The 16696-nt window shown below is 38.4% G+C and overlaps 1 protein-coding gene across 1 annotated transcript; it reads right to left on the bottom strand.

The window, feature by feature from the left end:
* Window positions 1-12284: 12284 nt before the first annotated feature.
* LOC117150423 (odorant receptor 30a) lies at window positions 12285-13752 on the bottom strand. Its single transcript, XM_033317297.1, has 7 exons — window positions 13441-13752; window positions 13248-13386; window positions 12924-13194; window positions 12773-12872; window positions 12613-12714; window positions 12448-12555; window positions 12285-12386 (listed from the first exon to the last, which is right to left on the bottom strand). The coding sequence occupies exons 1-7, from the start codon at window positions 13750-13752 to the stop codon at window positions 12285-12287; spliced, it is 1134 nt and encodes a 377-aa protein (XP_033173188.1).
* Between the last annotated feature and the right edge of the window lie 2944 nt (window positions 13753-16696).

Below are 16696 nucleotides of genomic sequence, written 5' to 3'. Positions count from 1 at the left end.
AACGAAAACTGGTTTGCCACCGAATCCCATGCATCGGCATGCGGGGTTCGCTTCGAACATGTTCGAAATGCGCACAGTGGGCCGCACAGTGGGTCTGTCCGTCCGAGGATTATCTTATACTCCCAACTTTTGTTATAGAACTGTTACAAAGCCCGAAATAATACATTTCAACAAATAGGTATAGCTTAAGTCTTACAAAAAGTAATTTGCACAAACTTGAATTTTTGAATATTTTTCCTAGATATATATGCATTTTTAATACTTTGTTGGTTACCAAAGGACAAGTAAAATTTACAAATAAAAAATAAATTTGTTAGCTTAATTTTGCTAAAGATAAATGTCATTGTTTTATATTATATTTTATTTATTACTATATATAAGTTGTCCCACTGTGTGTCGTTTGAGTTGCGTAGAGAATTTCCCTGTATTTTGATTTCTTCGTTTAGTCAGCAGTGCATCACCCCAAATTAATAAAAAGTAATCTTTTGCTTCCAGGAATTTTTAAGCATAATATCTTTTAATAGAAATTTCAATTTGAGAATGAGAAAATATGAAATTATACAAAAATATAATATATTTACTGAAAACTAAATTTGGATTAGTTAGATTATTAAGGAATTAATTTTTTTGAATTATATTTTATAATTAAAAGAATGTATAAAGTGAAATAATGCTTACAATATTAATATGGAGTTAAACAATTAAGTTCTATATGGTTTGCTTACATCTTAAAAATTTGTTTTAAAAGAATATTACGATTTTTCATTCTGGGTAATTTAATTTCCCAAAACAAACCGACTTGCAACATCACGCATGTTGAACCCGAACGCGCAGTAGAGAAATTCCTTCACACAACAGGAATAAAATATTATTAATGCGATGAATGCGAATTTGTGAGATAAAAGTTAGGGCTTAAGTTGCATTATTATGATCGGTTTGATACATAACAAATTATATATACATATGTATCTCTGGTATTTTAATTTTAAACTTATTTAATTCAAATGTCTTTTTATTATTTATTTTTTTAACTCATCACCCGTAGAAAGATTTATTATTGTTATGGTGGTGGGAAAACAGGTTGTTCCCTTCGCTGTGTACTGGAGATCTAAGAGGTTTACCAGCCTCTCTACAAACGAACCACAAATTGTTGCATGCTGGTCCAGTTCGACGTCCCGGAATCGGATTGTGAATCGTTTGAATTGCGTTCAATCTTTTTTTTTTCGAATGAAATAATCGAACACTCGACAATGGAGGCGAAAGCGACCAGCACTTGACTCATTGTATCATTGAATTACCATAAGTTGGGAATAGCGGTGGACTCATCGGGTCTAAGAGTTGTCTGGGATTCCATCTTGCCTTCATAAAGATGATTCACAGTGAGTTTCACATACTGGCACACATGTAAATTTTGCGGTATGCGAATCACGCAATTATGCAAATCATCGGCGAATCGCTAAATCGCTATCTGTCTTTATTTTGCGACAAACTCCAAGATGGAACGTGCCATTTCTGGACAATCTAAGCGGGTCTCTATAGCTTTTTGGCTACTCCTCGATTTTAGTTTCCAATTACCAAATTGACACGCCATTCATGAGTCTCGAAATCTTTTTTTTGGGATGGGTTCTTTGGTCTGGCGCCAGGCATAATTTTTTAATTTCGAATATAAATGCGATGAAAATTTGTCGTGTCTCGCGCATCGCTTCTTATGTTTATATGCATGGTGTTTTTTGGGGATTCTCGGAATTTGACGTGTTGTTCGGGTAGATTTCGAATGGATTTTATTTTTTGATTTTGTGTCTGGCGACCGTCACAAGTGGTTTGATAACTTTATTGGCTGTGTTCTCAATGCTCGCCTGTCTGGCCTGTGTTCTTGTAATTTGTTGTGATTATCGGATCATGATTGGGGGTTTTAGAAACGTGATCGTGGAGTGGGAGACAAAAGTTCCTTATAGACACACATTTGGAAATCCATTTGGAGCTAACATATCAAAATTATGATTGAGGGACCATTGTGTCAGCCCCTATCTAATCATTGAGGGATTAGAAGAACATGGGTATATGGAGGGGTATTGTAAAAAATATACCTCGGGATGTCAAAAAACATGCAATTATAACGTTAATTTGCTTTAGCTTTATCTTCTTGGTAAATAAGTGAAATCATTATTTCATAACTTCTCATTTTGCCAATTGCTCAGAATTCCTTATCTAATTAGTCATTCACTAATTGAATTTAAATAAAAGTGTTATAAATAAATTCCTTAAAATCAAATCTAATCTTCGTTGCCAAAAATCATGCACCATTAACCTTATAGCTAAACCTAGTTTTGTTGTAAATCTTAAAAATATCTCGTTATCAATCTAATGCTTATCTAATCAGAATATATATACACATTTAATAGACCACTAAGTGTGCCATTTGTGGCGTCTCCTCATAATCATTCAAGTGCTTCCATGTCTTTCAATAGCTTCCATAGAAGGCGGTGCTCGTTCTTGTGTTTTTCTTTTCTGGTTCTGTGCCGCATTTCCGTTCCGTATTGGAAAAAGCTTCGTTTTAATGATTTTTTTTGTTCTATCATTTTCAATGGTTTATCAAAATGCCGGCGACGCCGTTTCGTCTGGCCGCCATTTAAGACTAAAGTTTCTTCTGTTCTTCCACGGCTTTGTTCTTTCCTCTCTGTTTTGCCGTGTATTTCCGTCCCCCTTTCTCCTGCTCAGTCTGCCCGATTCTTTTCTATGCATATCGGCTTGGCCATATCTTTAGTATGCATTCGACGCATTCGAGAAGTTTTTTCTCCATTCATCGCAAACTTTGGCAGGGCAGGAAAAGGCGCGTTCGGACTTGGCGTTGCTGTCTTTTTCCTCATTTTTTCATATTTTATTCAATTTTATTCGAGTGTATGAGGGGAAGATTTGTCATGTGTTTTGTATGCACTGCATAAAACAATGCAAAAGTGACATTTCCTCAACTCGCCTTTCACTCTTATCAGCTGGCGAAGAAAAAGCCGCTGGGCTGAGCTCTGCTCAACATGCTGGTTGTCGGATGCCGATTGCTGATTCCACTTCCAATCCGCCTCCGCTCCACCACTTCTGCCTTGTCAGTCAGTTGGTCTTTAATACTCCTACAATCGCCTGACTGGACTTTCGATAAGCCTCACTACCCAAGTGATAATAAGCAAAATAACTGCCGAGTCAAAAGAGCAAACTGCGCTCTGATTGCCAACTGACGATTGCCGATTGTCGATGAGCTGCAATTGATGATTGCGAAATGTTCTCATAGTGTCGGAAATACCCTCATTGGATAGCAGAAGTTGGTTTCGAAAAATTAAATTATTTGCCTTAGAAAATTGATTACCCCGAATCAAACAAAATAATTATAATATAAATCAACCGGAGTAAACGTATATCTCCTGCTTCATTACTTTCCAATAGTAAGAATTTAATATTGCAAATAACTCGCATGATTAGTAAGTTCCTGCTAATAAATCCTATAAATATATTCTTTTTTTCTTCATCATTGCAAGAAACTTGCACACTTTTATTCCCCCATTGATTTATATTTTATGGGCAGATTGCATATTTTTCCGATTGCAAATTTCATCTTGCTGCGCCGATGGCTTGTTTTCAAAACAACCACTCATAAATCACTGATAAAATGACCAAGTACCAATTTCATTTATATTAATTTATATGCCTTTTGCTGCAGCCACTGATTGCGCATTTCTGTCTGAATCGGTTTCCGCGGATTGTTCGTTTCGAGGCACTGACCATGGGCAATTAGTTAACGTGCGGCGCTTGTAATAGAAACTAATAGCCACTACCATTTCAATTCCTATTTCTATCCCCATTCCCCATAAAGGCATTCCGAAAACACGCATTCTCGTCTAACAACTTCAATAAGGCCGTCCCCTCAGCGGACCGGGGGTAGTTTTAATTAGCTGTGTAAATTGGTCAACGAAAATTAAATTAATTAGCCTAAGCGATGTTAATAACTTTATCGGCGTTGACAACTTTATTGGCCATCAACTGGAGACTTGACTTTGATTGTAAGTTGTGATGAGAACAGATTGGATATGATAGTGGAGCATTTTAGATGAGGGAACATTTAGAAATTAGGAAAACTTATATGGGGGCAGTCAGGCATTATCAATTAAACTTATTAGTGAACTTAAGTATTTGTGAATTATATTGTAAAATAACAATCTTTACGACCGCAATGTCAGATTCTATTTTATTAATCTAAGCATAACTAAAAACTCCCTTACAATTTTATTGTTTATCCAAAGCCATCCTTATCCCATTTCAATCACAACATATCAATATCAACTCTATACTGTTTTATAGTTGACTGATTTTTAACCACAATAATATGAAATCATATACAGCCTTGACTTTATCTTCATTTAAACTCTTTTTCTACTCATCCTCGGCAACTAGTTCGCATACCGATACACATTCCTTGGCCGACTGACTACCTGGTCATTTTGGCTCACAGGTAGCCGAAAACTCATAATCTTATTAGAATTCGATTGCGGCACGGGAATCGTTTGAATTCGAAGAGAAAAAGGTTTCCCATTCCAGCCAACGCATTTCATTAAAATGGTTTCGATGTTCGCCGGTATTTCTTTTGTGCGTCTGATATTGACGCCCGCCTGTCTATCGCATCTTTTCAATAATAATTCGGGTTTTATTCAACCGCCAACGAAACATAAAAAATCGCCTCTCCAGTGACTTTTTGTGAGAGGTGCAAAAGGAGAGGCTGAGTCATGATGTCGGTTTCGTGGAAGATATAACGATAAAGATGCGATCATTGAAGATACACAGCAAGCAGGACAAATTGATGGGGCCTTATAAATGACTGATTAATTCCTCGTATAAAAGCAACCGAAATTTTTATTTTGGAAGCTACAAATTCGCATTTCATTGCTGTTTCAATTGCCACTATTGAGCAAAGCAACTATAAATTCCAAATTTTCATAGCATACTTTTAAGTGGCCATAAATATTCGATGACAAACAGTCGCAGAGATGCACTTTTAGGCAGCCCGCACAAATATTCCACCGCCGGATATCAGCCAAAATGAAAACTTTAGAACGTGATAGTTGCAACGACTATTTGGGGGCGTGGCAGGGGATAAGGCGCGTGCCTAAGTGCCGCTTGTCTAGACTGCTCAACTAGCAAATGTCAAATGAAATAAATTTCTATCTGCCCCACAACGAGCAAGGTAAATATTAGTGAGTAATTGAAAAGGCTTTCCAGGAGTGCTCCCAGGGAAGCGAATGGTCCACTGCTAAACGTCAGTCATTGTTGTTTGTTGTCGCTTATTTTTGGTGGAAAAAGCGGAAAACTTAAAGGACCAAAAGAAACCGTTCAGGGAGTCCTCGAGTCTGGACCTGACTGCATTGGGATTTAACGAAGCAAATCAAAAGAAGCAAATAGAAGGATTGATGTATGAAAAATTACTGGACACTGGATGCACTTTCTGTTTATGAAAAAATAAATAATATAAATAAATATCTAATTATATAGTAAAAAGATAATAAAAGCGATAAAACATAATTTATATAGAATCGCCTAAAAAAGATTGTGCTCACTTGGGAAGAGTATTGTGGAAAGGAAAAAAATCGCTTGGCATCATGAGAAAATCCCGTTCTACCAATTTTTCCACTTGTCTTCATCCCCTTTTCATAAGCTAGCCTGCAGCCATCATTCAAAGGCCTCATCCCCATTTGGCGTTAATTAGTTTGGCAAGGCTGCGGGCGTGTGACTTTCACCAATCATTTACAACAGCAGCACTCCGTTTTCTTCGCTCCACCAGCTCCTCGGAAAATTCACGGATTCCCGCGTATTTTTTCCACGCAGCCAAAACAATTTTCATTAACAGTCAGTCGCCGTCATCGACAGTTGCTGACTTGCCTTTTCACAATCCACCTCTGACCTCCCAATTGCCAGCCAAGAGCTGATCCCCTTTTCGTGTCGCTTCTCTGATTACACATTTTAACGCCATTTTTGGCGCAACTTTTTCCCTTCTGACTTGGCCGTTAAACCCTTTAGGCCAAAGTAGGAAAAAAGTTTTCCCTTTGGTTGGCTGAACAGCAAATGAAAAGAATCTCAATGAAGGGTTAACAAGGAAAATTTGATTTATTTGATGAGTTTCACTGTTTGCCAGAGAAGACGCATTTAATGAGCATGAAAATGAACTTGCCAAATATTGTGGGAGCTTTGTGGAAATGACCAAAACATCAAGTAGAAAATGTCTGGCTAGAAATATTTTGCAAGTGAAATTAATCAGGAAAGTACAAATTAAATGAAAATTGTTTACTTTTAGATCGAGAAGAATACGGTTACTTAAACTGCATAAAAGTTTGTCTGTTTAAGATAATTGAAGCACAGCATCGTAACTTATTGTACTGGACCCTGGTGCCCATTTTTTATAGGTTTCAGTTTATTTGTTTTATTCTATTTGCGATTGACAACTGAAAACTTTCTTTATTTCCTGTCCATTGTTGTGTATGTCACATTATTGCCTCATCCAGCACATTCTGCCTTAGACAAAGGACATTTCAGTGCTGGCAATGGAATTTCAATGCACTCCCATTATCCGCCCATCTCTCAGGATCAGTCTCCAATAAACAAGCGAAACATTTTCCCGCACTTTTCTAAATTCAATAAAACGCCAAGAGAGCAAAGGGAAACTTTTCAGTGTCGCAACAAAGCCGCTGATTATCCAAGTAGCTTCTTGGATATCCCTCTGGCACCTCCTACTTCTCGGGATGGGGGCGTGTCAAGTAAGCAAGTGACATGAATAATTCCCAAGTCGGTTGGGCAAACATATCCATAGCCGTACCCTTATTGTAATCACATTTGGGCAAACTCAAATGGAAGTTGTAAATTCAATTAGATTTAATTTACGCAACTTTGCAGTGAACCAAAATGAAAGGGAGTGAAATAATTTCAAGGGGATGAGAGCAACAAAACTTCTGAACCAAAGTTTTACTCACTCAGGTTGTCGGGCATAATTAACTAAGAATGCGCAGTCTTAAAGTTTAAGAAAACTTTAAAAAGTCCACTGCAGCGTCAAATGTCAAGTAAGTGCCCGACATTTAATGTGCAAAAATTGCAAAACTTTTCTCATATAAAAAGCATATTAAATCATTTTTATGGCAACATTTCTTGGTTTTTAGTTTGGAAGGGCACCCACGGACCGCTTCTACCTGTTTACATTGTTCTTGTTCATTTTTTATGCCCAGCTCATTCTCGTTTTATGCGCCATTTGGCGAGGCTCGTTTAGTGCTTTTTGGCTTGTCTAGGCTTCACATCAGCCACGGTGCGTATGAGTGATATTTTTATGATCGACGAATCTAGAGTTATGGCTCATCTAAAGAATTATGAGTGAGATGTTTATTAGCACTTGTGCAGCATATTTGCACCTAAATTTCAGTCATCTTAAATATATAAACTAGATTATGACTAGTAAAATTGTTTCTTATTTATTTGTAGTTCTTATCTGTGGATACAGTGCTTTAATGGAAAAAAGCTGTAAAAATAAGAAAACTGTCTTCTAAACAAGAATGAAAAAACGTCAAGAGTCGGGGGATTTTACAGTATATATCTTTTGGTCATTGTAAATATATATATATATATATATATACACATCGTATAAATGGCAACTGAATTATCATAAGAAGTCACGTCAAGTGTTTGGCAACTGCTGCAGTGAAATTTCCACGGAGAGTGCAAAGTAATCGGAATGCAAAATAGTTTGCCAACAGCAGCTGTGACCAAAAAAGCGAACTTGACATTTGACATGTGACAGCGACTGTGACAGCCAGACAAATAAAATGTAAACAAAGCTATAGCTAAAGTACTGAAATAGAAACAAAGGACACAGAAGGCAGCCACCAGAAGTTGACTGTATCATAATTTTGGTAAAAGTTTCGACCAACTATTCCAATCAGCCATGCAAATAAGAGTGGGAAATGTTAATTAACATCCAACTAACATGGTGATGGGGCTGTACCTGGGCTGGTCGCATTCAAGGTTAAATTAGCTAATTGGCTGAATATGGCGTGACTAAATGAGTTGGCAAATGTCAACATGCCCAAGTTGTAAAAAATATTTATGACCCGCCAGATAAAATAGGGCTTTAAATGAGAGCTGCTTAAATTCCCTAATTCTCAAATTTATACTTACGAAAAAGTGTGAGCATAGCCTTCTTCCTTTTCCCAATATAATATTTAAATTAGAATTGAAATGTTTAAAAGGCAAAAAGGAAAGCAAACGGCACCCAGCTCCATTGGCCATGACGGTGATAATCTACCCAGGAGACTAAACAGGCCCAAATGGAGTAGACTGAAAGAAAGAGGAAATGGAGAAGACAGGGGCAAAATGCAAAACGACAGGCCACAACAAAGTGTCACAGCCACCAGACAAGCGGCTTTAGAAAAACAGCCAACATTTTGTTAGACAACTTGCAGTAAGGAGAAATGGATAATAAATAAGTGGCAAGTATAATAAAGTGTATAAAATAGGATGAGTATAAAGTGAAAATAAGATAATAAAATTGGAATAACACAAAGTAATCGAAAGAAACTACAATACAACTGAAAATGGCAACGAGAAAAGAAACTTCAACAAAGAAATAGTCCTTGAGGCATGATTGCCAATAGAAATTGGTTAATGAAAGAAAATTAGCATAAATTGAGTGATTTGGTTTACAAAGCCACAAAGTGGCTTAGAAAAAACTTTAATAAAGTTCCTCGTTTTCTGGACCATTCAAATAATTGTGTACAAGACAGTGTTCGACGGATAAACGTTTTCAAAGCATACATTTTGGACACTGTTTTGCAATATTTGAAATAAAATCCCTTGTGAATCCCACAAAATCCGATTCAGATGTGTAAATACACTATTGTCACTTTGAAATGTTCTTAACGTCTCCAGGATATAACAGCAATGTTGACGCCAGAAGCTTTTCTTTTTCAGATTTTACGTGACACAATCCCAAAAACTATGAGACTTGCACTTTGTTTCTGCCAGGATGTGAAAGGCTTTCAAACTGCAATTGGCCTGCAGCCGAAAACGACACTAGTCAAACAGAGAAGCATTAAGTGGGCGGCAAACGCCTCAATAATCCTGGCCAAAAAGGAGGCATTCCTGCAACGGCACTGGTCACGCACACTCGTTTGGCATTCATAAATCGCTTACCAAACTAAAATCCTAACCAGATTTGTGCAGCAATTTTGATGGCATTCGGCAGATCCTGCCGACCTGTCCAGAACGTAAATAGCAATTTGCCAGACAGGCAACGAGCAGAGAGCAATCGGCATTCTTAGTCCAAACTAAGCGATTTTTATCGAAGAATTGGCAACTTTGATTCTGATTGGCAGTCATTTCGAGCCGGTCTTCGAACCGCAAATGCATAAATGCCTGGAATTCATTTGACCAAACTAATTTCATTAGCCTGGCAAATACACATAAGGCAACGCCGCCGCGTACACGACGGCCAGCTGTTTAGTCAGTTAATTAAATTTGATTTGGCCACACACAAAAGCCACTTTGCCCTGAATTATGCAAGAGGCACTACATCGCAGGTTGAGCTTTTAGTTTCAATTACCCTTGCAATGCAACTGAAATTGCGCTTAATTATTCAGAGCATGCTCTAATGGAAAACTTCGGTCCTTAGATAATTTATTGGCATTGATGTCATTTGGACACGGGTCAAGGCAACTAATGGAAGAAGAAATCGAATCTAATGTCTAAAGGATTGACATAGATTGTGGCTAATAGTGCAACCAATTAAAGACATTTCCTGTATCTCTATGTTTTCTCCTGGCATTTAACACGAATATTCAATGTATGCTTTGGGCTTAGATATAAGCTCTTTTTTTGAGTTTTTTAAAACTTAAAATGCTTTTTGTTCTCTCAACTTTCTATTGTAAAGACAAAACATGATACACATTTGTTTTAGCCACTTAAAGCATAAGAAATATCTAGTTTTGTAGCAAAAATTACAACTCAACTTGAGTTTTGTTTCAGCAAAATTATTCCCATGATTCCCTGCCCTTCCTATTAAACTTTTTTTGTCGCTGCAGGCAAACATCATAAAACCCTTGAAAGGTTTTTATTTAGCACACTCACAGAAAAAGCATAAAACACTTGACCGCTTGACCTAAATTTCCCAACCAGAGCAGGATCAACGACACTCGTTGACTGTCCCTTTTGGCCCGGTCAAAAGTCAAATGTCAACAAAATAAGCGGAGGAAAACACGAGAAATGTTTTAAAAATTCCAACACGTAGGCAATTTCTGGATGATGCGCATAAAGCAAGCATGGAATTTGGAGGGCGAAAACTATGAAAGAACATTCACGAAACGGAGGGTTGCAGAATTCGATGGGGAAGGGTTATATCTGAGTCGCCTCATTAAACCTGCCAGTAGTCATGATTTCCACTCAGGCACTCTACTCACATAACTTGGCCCGAGGCGAGAATGGACGTAAATTGATTTGAGGCCGGATAAATTTCGGATGCCTGGGGAGCGCTGTTTCAGCTGCCACCTGCCTGGGAAATTAAAGATTCCGTCGGGCTGACAAAAAGTGTTGCCAAGTTGGCTACTTTTTACTAAAGGACTTAAAATTATGATAGTAAAGAAGTTAAATAAAATGTAGAATGCTTTCAGACGCGTTTTAAAATAAGTTTTTTTTTGTTCAATGTTTTGCTATTTTTACTGCAAGTAACTTTTTTGTAACCTACAGCTGTCATCTCTGCTGCTTTTTGCTGTTAGTGTTGATAAGCTCCATGCTCGCACGTACTACATTTTAGCACACTATTTGGGATGCGGGATGCGGGAATATCCGCCCTAGAAATGTGTCAATTTGGCGTCAAAGACATTGACGGAGCAACAACATGTTTACATTAGCAATAAAACAGGCGCAGAACCATCTGAAATTCAAGATGAGCCAGCTGGCTTCCGTATAAAAGAGGGAATGAGTAGGTCCTGAGGTGTTCGCCAACCTCACGTACTCATGGATGGCAGAATTAGGGGGAATCTTGGCTGATCTTATCCACCCCAGACCAGCCAGACAATAACTATAATTGTCGCATCAGCATTTTTTCCGGCCTCCGCCTCAGTCTCAGAGCCAAAAAGTATGCAGTAAAACGCGCCAGTCATGATTCGTTGGATTTAGGGAAGGAGGTAAATTCCATTAAACCAACCAACTCAGACACAGACGCAGACAATGCCTGAAGGCTCGTCAAGCGATTCCATTTGTAGGTCTGCCAGCGACTTCTGCTTCCTGACTTCAGTTAGCCTTTGGATCTGTGAGGGGCATATAAACAATTCTTAAATTAAAGTCAATTCGAATACGAGTCTGCGCCGAATTCAGATGTGGATGACGGGAGGTTTTGGAAAGGGGGCTTGACTCTGAAGTGAAAGTTAATGTTGATTAGGGAAATTGAAGTGATAATGCTAGCAACTTATGGGGGCTTCACTTCAAGTAAAGGTATTTAAATGAAGGGAGAAACACGGCGTGACAAATATTTGGTAAGACTAAACAAGGTGGAAGATAACCAAAGGAACTTTACAATGATTATATAAAAACCTTATAAAGAAGCCTTCTTATTATCTTTTATAAAATAATATATTATTGTGGATTGCCTTACTTAAAGAATCCTTTTCGTGCTCTCGAAAACAAAGAAACAAAACTTCTCACCCCCGCACATCTATACAATGACCTCATTGGGGATAAATTACGGAGTTTCCAATTTCCAGCATTAATTAACAATTTGGCTTACTTGGCACTCAGAGCGGGAATTTGTAAGCAATTTCGTACACAATAATGTTAGGTGGCTCCTTGGTCCTAGAATCCCTGTATCAGCTGGCGGCAGACTGGACAACGTTTATTTTACGAGAACATTTTAATCTAATTTAGCACACTTTAGATTTATATTTGCTTAAATAGAAGTTATCTGAATGGCACGTGCCGGGCATAACAATGAGCCAACAACAAAAGGAAGCGCTCGTGGTCAACTGCCAGCCAAGATGTGGTCGAAAAGCCAACAAAGGATCCAACAGAAGCAATTTTATTATAGTTTATTTCGTTGGTCGCTCCTTTCGAATATTTCGGAGACGTGTTGCAGTTGCCTCGAATGCATTTGCAACAATCCAATTGCACCGCATTTGCCCTTCCACAATATCCTTTGAGAGGAACATTTGCTGCTAAAATGCAATCAATTGTGTCAATTGTTCCACCAATGAGGGGATAACCTTGTAAGCGAATGTTTTTTAGCCGTAAACGCGACGCAGAAGGGTGAAGAAGGAGTAAATGGCGTTCAGTAGTGACTGAAGCATTTTCAAGTTCATGGGATAGGTGCCACCAACCAGAATCTGAAGAGAAAATACTGGTTAGCAATAGGACATAACTGAGTAAATGTCTATAAGGCTTCACCGCCAACGGCTTTTGTGAGCGCATGATGAGGAACTTCAAAGTCTTTTGTGTGTCCACATCAAAGTCCATCCAATTGCTTTCATAGGCAGCAATGGCAATGTCAAAGCTCTGCGAAATGCCATACTTATACAAAAATTTAAAAGAAAGTGGGAGGAAAACTCTTACTTGGAAGTATAGTTCATTGGCCACGTAGTAGAGGACCACACTGTTGGCAAATATCATTACCATGTATGCGATGACTATGACGGTCTGAGCAATAGTTTGAGCCTGTCGAATGGGGTAATAACAATAAAAATTGGATTTCTGTGAATTCCCCACCACTCACAATTATCAAGGAGAAAAGAAGAACACATAGCATGGCACCAAAGCAAAGGAACTCAACCAAATGAAGATGGGTGTTCAAGGCATTCATTGCGTCCACAAATCTGTATTTTAAAATGTTAAAAGACTTTAAAAACAATTCCTGAAAAGCTTACCCGGATAATTTCAATTGATATTTTATGCACCATATAATTTCACCACGTACTTGTTCATTTTTCAGCTTTTCTAGGCTTCTCAACTTATGTTGCAATACTCGACACATGAGAATGGCGAAAAGGGTAAATGTTACTACCATGTTTGTGTAGGGTATGTACATGCAACACCCCATTGGAGCCATAATGGCTTGAATCACAAAGAAAATCTCGTAGTAGGGTGATGCGTATTTGTATTCATCAATAGTGGGCAAATACATGCCATATGGCAGAACTGGAAGAGAATAACTAGACAATGAAATCATCTAAGGAAATTGTAAAGCCCACCTCTTTCCGATCCAAAAATTGGATATGTAACAAAGCCAATGCAAGTGCAGCAGCCCATTAATAAATTAATCCTACTAATGAAAACTGATAGGCGCGTGGTTTCCTCCACCAAAAGGTTGATGGTGGGGTCATCTGATTGCTTTAAAACTGCATTTATGCAATATGTATTTTTGAGATAATCTTTCGTACTCACCAACAGCTCAATGTAAAAGCTTTTTAAAACATTAATGAAACGCTCGTAGCTAAACCGCTGTACGCATAACAATACACCTCTGACCACCGTGTTGGTAAACAAAACAGCCAGGTATACATTTCTGATAATAAAGTCCAAGGATTCGGTGCTCAGATATATATCCACATACTGAGTACAGTTGATTATAACGTACGGAGCCATTGCGACATAGCGGCGCCAGTTGTGAACGAACAGATATGACCAGAACTTCATTAGCTTCAGAGTGCTCCCAAAAATGGGCATCTCCACCGTATCCATCGATTTCAATTCCATATTGTCTGTGTCAATATCCACAATGGTGTGAATTTCACAGCCCATTCCGGCTTCGTTATATAGGTGCTCAAGTGATTAGGGGTGGGATTTGTCTGTCTTGTCGTGATGTCATCATAATTAGCACTTAATTAATGGGGCTACATCGTGATTGTGTTGGAGCAAATGTGTTAATTAGCCCTCCAAAGGGTATTATTAAAGGTGTAAAGAATACAATTGTATATTGAGGTCATTGGATAAAGGCCATGTTCAGTTTCTAGGCAATACAGGTCCTTAAATTTCTTAAACTTAAAGTCAGTTTGAGTAATTGGTTTGGGAAGTTTCGAGGACTTCATTTAACCTCAAGTTGCAAGAAAAAAACCCAACATCTTCATTTTTCATGGCCGCCCCTCTGTACTCCGATAAAAAATCTTAATCGGTGGCAATTTGTCTGTTTCCCAGCCGGACGAACCTATAGAAATCCCAAAACCCTCAAGCCGACAAAAGGCGTTCAAAGAGCAACCTTTTTCATTATAGCCCAACAACACCCACTACACATGTTGCAGACTCCCAATCTGTGTGCCAATTACAAGTTGTAGACCCTCTACTTTCTTTGAACTTTGAACTCACACTGGGGGTTTTCACTTTATATTTATGGTCATATAAACAGCAAGGAAACCAAATCATTTGTCATTAAGACGGGAGCTCCGGAATTCCTTTTATTACCGAGATAGGGAATCTTAATTGAGTTACAATTGGAAATACTTTTGAGTGGACAAAGCAAAGCAAATATGTGATCAATCAAACAAGTTATTAAAGAAAGGAACCAGACAAACCTTAATTACTTCATTTCTTGGCTGAGAGATATAAATTGCGTATACGCCCTGTTTGTCCCGAGTTTTGCCGTCACTTGAGCTTTATATCAAGGTGTTACTTACGCTTGATTTGCTTTATGATGTATGTGATCACCCCTGCCCCGCGTTTCTCAGTCTGGCAGCTGTCTTAATATGAAACTTAGTTAGTCGGGTGCACTGCGAAAACTTAACAGGGCTTAAAGAGAGATTTTCTCTGGAAGGCGCTATGTATTTGGCAGTTAGCTTTTACGTTGGCCAATTATAATTTTAATTGGTTGAACGTGGCCATTAACAGAGGCAACTATAAAAGGCATAAAGACAATGTCTGAAAATTACCACCACTTGCTGGGAAAAATATCTTAATATTAACCGATATGCTTTAAGTGTTTCCCAAAAATGGAAAAAGAGTAGAGGAAATCCAGGAAAAGCAAGCTGCAGGGCGCACCTTTTTGCGAAAGCGGAAACTAACAAGCAAAAAGGACGAAACAGTTGAACTTGCAGTATCTTGTATCTTGTATCTACGTCGGGGAAGCACTTAACACGCGTTATGAGGACTCGCCGTTGGGGTTTTGGAGAAAATGCAACGAGCTTGCAACTTTTCCTAGCTGCTAAGTAGGAAAATCGCTCCCAGACAGAGCAGCAAAAAAAGGAAACGAAAAGGAGCAGGGGATTGGCGGGAAACTACGTGTCATATGACAAGTGAAATGTGCGCAAAATTACTTGTTTAGTTGCGGTTAAGACGCCTTTGCTGCGTTTGCCAGACCAACTACAGATATTTGCATTTCTTGAGGTTTGCTTTATGAATTGCGCCAGGAGTCGTGGCTGTGCAAGATAAACATTTGCCACGGCTGTCGGGGAAACCGGCAAAAGTTTGTGGCAAAACAAAATTAGAGGCGACGATGAAGAGAAGAATTTAATAAATGGAAATAGGTTTTATTAAATTCTGTTCAGCCATTTTTAGGCCTTTCACGTGGCTACGGTGGCAAGCAACCCTCAAGGCAGGGTAAGAGGAAAGTTTGTGCCACTTTTCTTTTTCTTGGCATTGTTGCTGTCGCTTTTCCGCCTATATGTATGTATATATATATGTATACCTCAGGGGATGTAATTTGAAGGCGGCAAGTGTAAAAATTAAGCAGCTAGGGGAAGAGGCAATGAGTGAGATAAAATTACCCGGAAAACGAAGGGCGGTGGTAGCTTAAAGTAATTGTAAAGTATGCTAAGAGGCGTGGCTTGACAGCCTCAAGAGATGCGTTTCCTCATTGTTGTTTTGTCCTCACTAGATACAAAGGAGGCGGCAGTGAGTGGAAAATGTGGAACAAGGTTGAATTAGTTTTCCATGTGGGTAATTAGCCTGAGTTGTCCCCTCAAAAGCGACCAAAACATAATCCGAGTACAAAACAGGATCATAGTCTTATTGATTTTCGTGGTGAAAGTCCTATGTTTATTTTATAAAACCAGATACGTTATAGAACCAAACTTTTTCAATCTAAAATTATCAAAGCAAACATCAAAGTTGATACAACAGTAAAAAGCGTCAACAAATTAGCAAAATGGGAAGAGCATGAAAAAAGAAAAACGGGGAAAAACTGTCAACATGAAAGGGAGACCAGCAAAAACTTTTACAAGCCGAAGCACAACAAACATTTTCACACCTCATGAGTGGAATTTAAATTTCTGCCTCGCAGAACTTTCTTGACGTGCGGCCCTGTGTGTGTTTGTCTGTTACTCATACGCCCCGTGTGTCGCTGGTGTGTCTGTAAAATTTCATATCAATTTCGTTAGGATTAAGTTATATTTTAGTGCTCGGCAAAGGTGTTTATAGCAAGTTGAGAGTGTGTGCTTTCCCTGCTGAGATTTTGAGCACGTGCTAGTCCTTAAGGCTTTCACACTTTGTGTGTTTTCGCTTTTTTAAGCCGAGTGGAGATTTTCATTCGAACCAAAATATTGATACAGCCTGAAGTGTTTGTGAGAGACAAGGAAAACACATTTGGTTGATAATTCGCTGCGTGGGAAAATAGAGGAAATCGTTGAAAAAATGGAAAAAAGAAATCTATATACTAAGGAAAATAGAATTGCAGTATTATTAGTTCGAAAACTAATGTTAAAAGAGAAAA

Source organism: Drosophila mauritiana, chromosome 2L (assembly GCF_004382145.1).
Source record: "Drosophila mauritiana strain mau12 chromosome 2L, ASM438214v1, whole genome shotgun sequence".
NCBI classification, from domain to species: Eukaryota; Metazoa; Arthropoda; class Insecta; order Diptera; family Drosophilidae; genus Drosophila; species Drosophila mauritiana.
This window is presented reverse-complemented; position numbering and strand designations above follow the sequence as displayed.

Coding starts and splice junctions, on each gene's coding strand:
- LOC117150423 (XM_033317297.1), bottom strand. CDS start 13,752: ATGGAATTGAAATCGATGGATACGGTGGAGATGCCCATTTTTGGGAGC. Junction 12,715..12,772: donor TTCTTTTCTCCTTGATAATT/GTGAGTGGTGGG, acceptor CCCATTCGACAG/GCTCAAACTATTGCTCAGAC. Junction 12,556..12,612: donor CCAATGAACTATACTTCCAA/GTAAGAGTTTTC, acceptor GGCATTTCGCAG/AGCTTTGACATTGCCATTGC.